The sequence below is a fragment of the Hibiscus syriacus genome, unplaced genomic scaffold (assembly GCF_006381635.1).
Source record: "Hibiscus syriacus cultivar Baekdansim isolate YM2019G1 unplaced genomic scaffold, ASM638163v2 tig00002237_pilon, whole genome shotgun sequence".
NCBI classification, from domain to species: domain Eukaryota; kingdom Viridiplantae; phylum Streptophyta; class Magnoliopsida; order Malvales; family Malvaceae; genus Hibiscus; species Hibiscus syriacus.
In genome coordinates, this window is record NW_024061918.1 from 15,938,898 (window position 1) to 15,949,352 (window position 10,455).

The 10,455-nt window shown below is 31.7% G+C and overlaps 1 protein-coding gene across 1 annotated transcript; it reads left to right on the plus strand.

Annotated features, from left to right (window-relative positions):
- The first annotated feature begins 6,973 nt into the window (after window positions 1-6,973).
- On the plus strand, window positions 6,974-8,515 carry LOC120141007 (protein DETOXIFICATION 49-like). The gene has a single exon (XM_039155968.1). The coding sequence runs from the start codon at window positions 6,974-6,976 to the stop codon at window positions 8,513-8,515; it is 1,542 nt and encodes a 513-aa protein (XP_039011899.1).
- Window positions 8,516-10,455: the final 1,940 nt, after the last annotated feature.

Here is a 10,455-nt window from a genome sequence, read left to right on the forward strand (position 1 = left end):
GATTATCAGGTAAGTGCATATATGGTAATTATATTGATTGAGGGAGAATTCACAAGAAGTTCATTTCAAATGTTTAAATTAATGTATGTTTTACATTATATGATATATGTTTATAATGTGTGTGGAATTGACACTATGAATAATCTCTATGGTATAAATTGTTTAAAGTAAAAGATTAATAACCTTATTATACATTTGGCAGAAATGTGTCAATTATGCCAGTTAGATGAAAGGTTAAATACCTTTCAGTAAAATATTAATAGCCTAACTGTGCATTTGACAGAAATGAGTCAATTATGCAGTTAGATGAAAGGTTAAATACCTTTGAGTAAAAGATTAGTAGCCTAGTTGTGCATTTGACAAAAAGGTGTCCATTATGCCAGTTAGATGAAAGGTTAAATACCTTTGAGTAAAAGATTAAAAGCCTAGTTGTGTATTTGACAGAAATGTGTCAATTATTCCAGTTAGATGAAAGGTTAAATACCTTTGAGTAAAAGATTAATAGCCTAGTTGTGCATTTGACAGAACGGTGTCAATTATGCCAGTTAGATGAAAGGTTAAATACCTTTGAGTAAAAAATTAATACACTGTGCATTTGACATAAAGGTGTCAATTATGCTAGTTAGATGAAAGGTTAAATGCCTTTAAGTAAAAGATTAATAGTCTAGCTGTGTATTTGAAAGAAAGGTGTCAACTATGTTGGTTAGATGAAAGGTTAAATACCTTTGAGTAAAAGATTAATAGCCTAGCTTTGCATTTGGCAGAAAGGTGTCAATCATGCAAGTTAGATGAAAGGTTAAATGGCTTTTGATAAAAGACTAAAGGATTTATAGTGCATTTGATATAAACAACGCATTAATTGTATGAAGGGATGACATATATAAAATGTACAACAATGCATAATTGGTATGAAATGATGCCACAAATGAAAATACAAAACGGTGTATTACCAGTATGTAAGCTGTCACTCATGATAATTATAAAAGATAAATGACCATTTAGCACTTTGGTGTAATACATGTATATTACTTTCTCATTTGGCGTACATAGGACAAATAAAGAATAATTGGGAAAAATATACAAAAAGCTAGGTATGTTGGGCCTACTAAGAATAATTCCAATTCTTGTATGAAAGAAATATGGTTTAACTGAGAAGGATTTATTTGGTCCTTATGGAGTATGCGATTTAATTCGTCATTAAATAGTCAGAAGATACTTATGTATAAATTGTAGTTTCTTTACAATATTATGTCTCACTAAGTAAATACTTAACGTTTGTTGATTTCATGCGTAGGGAACAATAAAAGATTTGCCGAGTAAGGAGTGTAGGATTATCAACTTCCATCAATTAAAGGTTGACTCGTTAGTAACATTGGGACAATCTTATTCTTTTTGAAAACTTAGCTGGCATGTAAATGAACTTAAGTAAATATATTGTAATGTATTTAAAGTGATAGTTTTAGTATTATGCTTCTATGAATGTTATACTTTTGTGGTTGTTAAAATTGAAAGAATTTTTTTACGGGTTTTCAAATGACAAAATGTTTTAAAAAGTGATGTGATATCTGTATCTCGTATATGGAAAGGTATACAGGAGATGTGTATTACATTTATTGGTATCAGAGCTACAGGTTTAGTCAATTCTTAGCTGAAACTTAGTTCATTTGAAATAAGAAAAACATATTACATAGAACTATGATTGTCATTGTTACTGATATGGTGTCATTAGAGTGTAATTGATGACACTCCTTACTAACTGTAAAGTTATTACTATGTATGTTTTAATAGATGTCAGAATCCTCGAACTCGCATAGAGCAGGGACAAGAGATGAGAGAATGGACTGGTAGCGAAAGTTACGAGGCTAATAGTGAGCAGCCGGTCCCATCTGAAAATGCTAGTGCGCCTCCAAATTTTAATATCTGAAAATGAATCAAATACAAACATTAGTATATAGGGATATAAAATAAAATAAAAATAAAAAAGTGAAAGAAATCAAAAGAATCATGAATTAAATAAAACTAAATTCTCAATTTCCAACTATAAAGACAATATATAATCGATTTAGGGCTTGATCCACTAATTCCCCAACAAAGTCACCAAGCTGTCGTAATTGTCCCTTAAGATCGGAACGAGTCTCTAATTATTTGCGAAAAATTCAATTTTTGCAAAAGAAATATGTTGGAGTCGCCATCGACCTTTTGGGTTAGGTAGGTCGAATACCTAAAAATTGTATTTTAAAACAGTTTCTAAGAAAACATCATTTTAAAATATACACAAGTCTACATATAACCAGAAATTTATTTTTTTGAATAAAAATAAAAAAAGGTTCGTGGTCGATTACACGTGAGGAAGGACGCCCAAAATTGGTACCCGAATGATTATAAATTGTTTGTAATAGTGGAAATCAAAGAATTTGAATCTAAATTTAAGTTATGATTCTATTACTCCAAATTCAACCATAGAATTTTTATTTAACAAAAAATTCTAAGGATAAATAAAAAAATATTCCAATATTTCCAATCGAAGATAAAATAATCACTAAAATACTTTAATATGAATATTTATCTTTCCAACTGAAATAAAAAAAATATAATAATTTCTTCCAAGAATTCAAGATTACATAATTTTATTAGACCAAAATGAGAAAAGCCAATTTATCCAAATTACAAATTTAATAAGAAAAGATAAGGGATGTTCAATTATTTAAAAAGATCTTGACCAAATATCTAATAAAAATTAGACATATTATATCGACAAGTTTGAATAAAAGGACGTTTCATTTTTCTTTTAAGCTTGATTAATTTTAAGCATACTTGATTTTTTAGGTTCTTCTAGTAGGGTATTTATTTATTTTAAAATATCAGAATAGGACATCTAGTTACTTTAAGATGGTCATTTCTTAATATTTTAAAATAAATAAATACTACCTTTAATACAATTATGAAATCGGTTGAGTTATGCTTATGAGGCTTTCATATATATTCAAAACATTTAGATCTAAATGCACAAACAAATTTACATGGAAAAGAAGAAAAATAAATCTTAATAAATTGAGGGAAATGTTGTAATCCATTTAATGTAAAATTAATCAAAATAGGTATAGAAATACATTTAACAATTTTTAAAAATTATAAACAAATTAATTAATCATGCTCAATGATAAAAATTTCAATTTTAGTGACAAAAATATAAACATGAGAAAAGCAACGAACAAAATAAATATCACACATTACGGGTGCTTAAATGAAATAGAATCATAAGTAAAATCATAAATAACATAAGGACCAAAATGCAAGATAGCAAAATAAGGCACTCAAAATGATAAAAATATGAAACATGCATATATATATATATATATATATATATATATATATATTCACGGGACTAAAATAAAATAAACAAAAACTAAAGTGCAATAATTAACAACTAAAATTAAATAAAGAAAAATAAAAGACATAAATTTAAAGATGCATAAAATTAAATAATAGAAAAAAAGTGCAATAAAAAAAAATGTTATTGTTAATTTTAATTTTTAACTCGTACGGTAAATAACGTGAGTCATACCCAGAGGCGGGTCATCACAAGGTCGTACATGATTCGAACATAAAATAAATAAATAAATAACTAACAACTTAGTGATTAGTGGTTAGATGTTAATAGCATCTGGACCATAATAATGTGCATTGTACCCCGAATCGGGTGACCACAAGGTCGAATAAAACATTTGAATATGAATGAAATTAAAACAGAAATCAAAATTAAAGAAAATAAAAATACAACAGCTAATTTTGAAATAAAAAAATATAAATGAGTGATTAAAATAAAACTAATGAAACTAGAGCATCATATTCAAAATAATTAAAAATGAGGAATGGGTAACTATTTCGTAAAAATGTGCTTAAGTGTCAGGACCTGATTAAAACTTCTAAATAAACACCTAACAAAACGATAAGGTAAATTAGCATGATCAGACCTTACAATTCAAAATAAAATTCAAAATAGTCTAAAATCAATGACAAATATGCGGCTAAAGCTGGGGTATTAAACACAAATTAACCCAAAAAGTCTAATATTAATTTAGTATATTAATCTAAAAAACTAAAATAAAAAACTAAAGTAACCCCATATTTCATCTACTGCCTCGCACTCTCCCTTTCCTCACAACATAATCAGTGGCCGAAACTTGACACTGCTCAAATCTCCGACCACCGATCGCGATCAGGGTGGCTGGAGAGGCCACCCAAATGAACCAAACCCATTTACTCCCTCTCTCTCTAACCTAGATCACGCAAACAACAACAAAAATCTCAAAACCCACACGCAAAAAAAAAAAATACGACGGCCAAAAGACATGACCCTTCGACTACCCAGGGGACAAGACACTGACGACAACCTAACTTCGACGAAGCTCTATTCAGCTAAGGTAAATGCCCTCTTCCATTCCCTCTTTTTTTCGAAAAAAGAACCCCAAGAAAGAGAGAAAGTTGCTGGAAAATGAATGAATACCTTGAATGGCTTTTTGTTGTATATTTTGAATGGGAAAAAGTTTGTTTACAATGCTCTCTTTTTTTTCAAGAGAGAAGAAAAAACGAGGAGACTTAAATTGGGGGAGCATCCCTTTTTACAATCTGTTTTGGAGTTTTTATAGAACCCATTACATAAAAAAATTTACTTTTTTTTGGGTGATGAGACCATGGAGCTGATAGTGGTGTGGAGTGTTGTAGATGGGGGCATGGGGTTGCTGGGATATGGTGGCAGCAGGGTATGGCTATAATTTTTTTCATTTTAAATTAATTTTTTTGAGATAAAATTGGTGATTACATACACATTAAATTAAATTAAACTATTTTTCCAAAATAATGAAGATACACTTAACCCCTATAAAGGCTTATTGCATCCTCCCCGAACTTCATGTATACATTACTATAGATTTCGTCTTTTGATATATTTTTATTTTTCTTAAAAAATAAAAAATTTCATTCATGACACAAATAATAATTAAATATGTTAATTAAATTCTATTATGAACCAAGTTACTTATTTTAAATTTGTATAAATTTATTATATTTTTTAGATAATTGAAATTTTAAAATTTTAAAGGCATACCTAAGACCCAATTGAGATTTACATAGAAATTTACAGACTGCCCACTAAGAGTGACAGTGATAAATTCAAACTTGTTCTTACAAGCTCAAATTCCTGAATCTCAACCACTTGTGTCAACACTCGTTTGACAAACAACAATTTATTCATAATACAATTTTATTTATTTTTTGTCAAACTTTTAAAACTTTGATAATAATTATTTTAAATAATTAAATTTTATAAAATAAATATTTAAAATGATAAGTATGCAAATGGTCCATTGACTATAAGATACTATTTTAAGTCCATTGACTATTAAAAGTTACAAAATTGTCCTTCAACTATGGAATGTTACTTTGTTGAGTCCCTCAATTATTAAAAGTTACAAAATGGTCATACGACTATTCATTATGTTCTAAACTCGTACTTTTCCATTAAAAAATTGAAGATATTCTGAGTTGAATGTTAACTTGTTCAATGTGATATGATAAAATTTGATCCCAAAATCTCAAATGACTATCATCTCAGTCATCATGTTAACGTACAACTTAAACAACCTCAAATTTTTAACGAAAAAGGACGAGTCTAGAACATAATGAATAGTCGGATGATTATTTTACAACTTTTAATAGTTGAGAGACTCAACAAAGTAACAATCCATAACAGAAGGATTATTTTGTAGTGACTTAATAAAGCAATACCCTATAGTTGGGGGAATATTTACCTTCTTTACCTTATTTAAAAACTACTTTATTAAAAGCTTATAAATATATTTTTAAAAAGTTTATTAATAATAAATTTTAAATGAAAAAAATAATAAATGAAATGCGGTAAATTTATCTTTGATTCAAGTTAACACTTTTAAAAGAAAGGGAAAAAACTACTTTACACTTTGATCCATAAAAGGATTAACTCAAATACCCCATTTAGGGAAAAAATTAACCTGCCATTCTGTTAAGTTAAAAAAAAGCTAAAACTTAGAAGAGTTTAAAGAAAATTTTTAAAGCAACCAATCTATTACCTCCGAAAACAAATCAATGGGTTGAATAAATCAATAATATAGTTATAAGGGTTGCTTAGAGGATGAACAAGTCAGTCAAGCCTATGTGTGTAATTGGGTCCACACATAACCGTCCATCTATTTATTAAAATTAAAATTTGAGGGTTAAACGCCTCCTGGTCAGATAAACTTAAAGGTTAAATGTTGTTTACCCGCAATTAAAGAATGAAAGTAAAGATATATTTTGATTTGGTCGAATTTTATAAGATTATTTCTGAAATAAATAGATTTAAATTAAATTTGGATCAGATTTTATATGTAGGATGAGTTCGACTCGAGTTCAGTGAAAAGATGAAATTATTTTAATTTGACTAGAAGCAAAAATAGTTGTATAATTTTTTAATATAAATTTATAGATAATTATTATAGTATGATTTTTTATAATTTTTTAAATAGATTTTTATTTTATAGTTTAGAAGTTTAAATTGAACCAAGTAGAGAAAATATGTTATTTGAGTTGAGTTAGATTCTAATAGAATATAGTATATGTTCTTTAAGTCGGGTGGGATGGATACATAATCGACCATGTCTATAAATAGTCGACACTCGTGAAGCAATTCCAAGCAAAGCGAATTATCAATTTACATCTGATTTTGACTTTTGAGGGGTTGATTTCTCATTTGCACGCCCCAAAAGGAAACAGTGACACTCTTGGTCGGTCAATAAAAGGAAGCTTGAAATCGAAAGGCGAATCTGTCAACTCTTGGTCTCTCCACAGATTAGAAACCCCTTTAAAACCCACAATTTCCTTCAATCTTTGCAGCCATATTATTACTACTCAAATACCTCTCTGGGTTACCCTTGTCCATCTCTTCTTCTTTTGGATCATGGGGGGCTTCTCCTCTTGCAAACAGACAGACATTTTAACTCCTCTGAACCCAATAGAACACAACAGACAAGACAGCGGTTTAGAAGAGAGCTGTATGTCTGTAGTGATTGGTGAATTCAAATGCATAGCCAACATAGCCTTCCCGATGGTGCTAACGGGTCTTTTGCTCTACTCTCGATCCATGATTTCCATGTTGTTTCTTGGCCGTCTAGGGGAGCTCGCTTTAGCCGGCGGATCGCTCGCTATCGGATTCGCAAACATCACTGGTTACTCGGTTCTCTCTGGCCTTGCCATGGGGATGGAGCCCATCTGTGGCCAAGCTTTTGGTGCTAAAAGATACAAAATCCTAGGCGTCACCATGCAAAAAACGATACTTTTGCTTCTATCGACTTCGATCGCCATTGCTTCTTTGTGGTTCAACATGAAAAATATACTTCTGTTCTGCGGCCAAGATGAAAGAATCGCCGATGAAGCTCAAGCCTACATCCTTTGTTCTCTTCCGGACCTCGTTGCACAATCCATTCTACATCCTTTACGTACATATTTGAGGACTCAATCCATTACTATGCCTCTTACATACTGTTCAACTCTGGCGATTCTTCTCCACATTCCCATTAACTACCTTCTCGTCTCTGTGCTCGACCTTGGCATCAAAGGTGTTGCCTTGGGCTCCGTTTTGACCAACATAAATTTCGTCGGTTCGTTGATCGTTTACGTGAAAATCTCCGGTGTATACAAGAAAACATGGGGTGGGATTTGCTCGGAGTGCTTGGAAGGCTGGAAAGATTTATTGAATTTATCCATTCCCAGTTGCGTTTCGGTTTGCCTTGAATGGTGGTGGTATGAAATCATGATTTTGTTATGTGGGCTGCTTTTGAATCCACAAGCAACCGTCGCTTCGATGGGCATTTTGATTCAAACAACCGCGTTGATCTACATTTTCCCGTCGTCTTTAAGCTTCGGTGTGTCGACTAGAGTCGGAAACGAACTCGGAGCCAACAATCCAAACAAGGCAAAACTGGCCGCCATCGTCGGCCTCTCGTCGAGCTCGGTGCTGGGGCTCTCGGCGTTGGTTTTCGCAATCTCGGTAAGGAAGCAATGGGCAACCATGTTCACAACAGACCCCGAAATCATTGCCTTAACATCGATGGTTTTGCCTATACTCGGACTGTGTGAGCTCGGAAACTGCCCACAAACAGCAGGCTGTGGGGTTCTAAGAGGAACGGCGAGACCGAAACTGGGAGCAAACATAAACCTGGGGTGTTTTTACCTTGTGGGGATGCCGGTTGCGGTGTGGTTGAGTTTCTTTGGGGGGTTTGATTTCAAAGGACTTTGGGTGGGTCTTGTAGCCGCCCAAGCGTCGTGTGTGGTGGCCATGTTGTTCGCTGTGACTCTTACCGATTGGGAGTATGAAGCCTGGAGGGCGCAACAACGCACCACAGCCGTCCCACTTGATGCAACTTTGAAAGTTGACCCTTCTCTCTCTAAAGAATCTTCAGTGTTATTACATAACCACAACAAAAATGACTTACCTGTCTGATTTGGAACAGCGGGGGTTGATTTTTCTGACCATTTGTTCTTTTTTGTAATCATGTGAATTTTATCATAATAGAATTTTCATTGTTTTAGGCATTGGTTGGTTTGTTGTTTTAGGAATGGTAAAACAAAGGAATTTGATCTTGGTTGGATAGTAAATATGAAGTTTCATTAAGGGTAAATTGGTTTTTTCCCAATTAAATGAATTTAATATTCATTAAAGTTTAAATTAAAGATAAATTAGCATGAAATTAATCTAATATCCATGCCAATTTATTATCTTCTTCTCCAAATTGTCGTGAGCTCTCCTAAGGTAAGAGAAAAAATTTCGGTTTCCATTTTTGAACAATTTCCTATGGATTTCAAGTTATGCTGTAAAATAGAAAATTGATCTATTCGAAAAACGCTATCTTTCGGTACCATTTATGCTGCTCAGCTTGCTTGATTTCAAAGATCCCAAATCTTAAGGTTTGTGTTCACACTAAGGTTCTTGAAATTGATGATGAATCTTGATGGTTTTTAGGTTGTAGATTCATTTTTCAAGCTGGATTTATGATTAAAACATGTTCAAACTTCCTAGAAATACTTCTATGATTTTTGGCCAAAAGATGAAATTGTAGAATATTGTGTTTTGATGAGAGTTGATTAGGGCTTCAATTGTAGATATGTTGTAAGGTTGATTGGAAGTTGATTTCATGCTTGAATCGAATCAAAATAAAGCAAAATCATGAAAACCTAGTTTTAAAGGTTTAAAGCTTTCGGCTATGGTATATTTGGGTGAGAAAATTTATGGAAAAAAAATATATAAGGGCTGGAAATGAAGTAGGAATTATGTTACAAGCCTTAGAAAAATTTGGGGATCATTATTTAATTTTGGAAACGTTGTTAATGGTTGTGTAATTTTTTAATAGTTGATGTACTATGCTGGAAATTAATGTTTTGGAATTGGAATGAGTGTTAAGATGTGAAATTTGGTCATTTTGGAAGTTTGAAAAGTTTGGTAATTTAAGTGCAATATTCGTATAGTTGGGGTGCTTAAATGTAATTGTGCTTTTGTAAAAGCACTTGGATAGTAATAATTTCAATGCTAGAATTTTGGTATTAAAAATTTAAGTGATAAAATGGCGAAGGGTCATTTTGTGTAAATTGGAAAAGTTGGTGCCAATATTAAAAGAAATTATTAAATGTTAAGTATTTTGGTAGAAAATAAGTTTCAAGTATATTATGGATTGTGTTTTGGAGATGTGTTTATGTTAGTACAAGACTAAGATATGTATCGATATCAATTTGTGATTTTGTAGAGATTGTGATTAATTTTGTGATCGAAGCAAATCAAATATAAAAGGATCTAGTGTGGAGCATAGTGAGACACATCTTTTGATAGATATAAAGTGTCAAGGTGAGTGCAATACATGCATGACATTGTACATAGATGTTTTATACATCACTAGAAGACTTGGGACAAGTCTACCTTGTTTTATCAGCATGAAGTTTTGACATGAATGTTATTTTGGGTATGAATTGCCCTAATGTTTATTTCATGGTTATACGTTGCCATGGATGATTTAATTCATGACTAGATGCCCAAGTATGTTATTGAGGTTCAACGGTGGCATGCCATAGAGTCTAGCAGCTGTAAATTTAAGTAGTATTAATAAATACACATAGTACAAGTCAGGTGGGCAAAGCCCGACCTCAGCACCACGGTGCATTATTAGGTGAGCAAAGCTCGACCTCAACACTATTGTGCAATATTAGACTCCTATACCAAGTTCCTCATGGATTGAGAATTGTGGACAATAATTGTTGATAAAAATGATTTTATTTATATTATGTCGTTTTGATTTTGGAATTTGAAAATGATATTAAATTTCATGCATGATTTGTATTGCATTGTTTATTTTTTTAATTGCCTCACTACATATATACTAAGCATCCGATGAT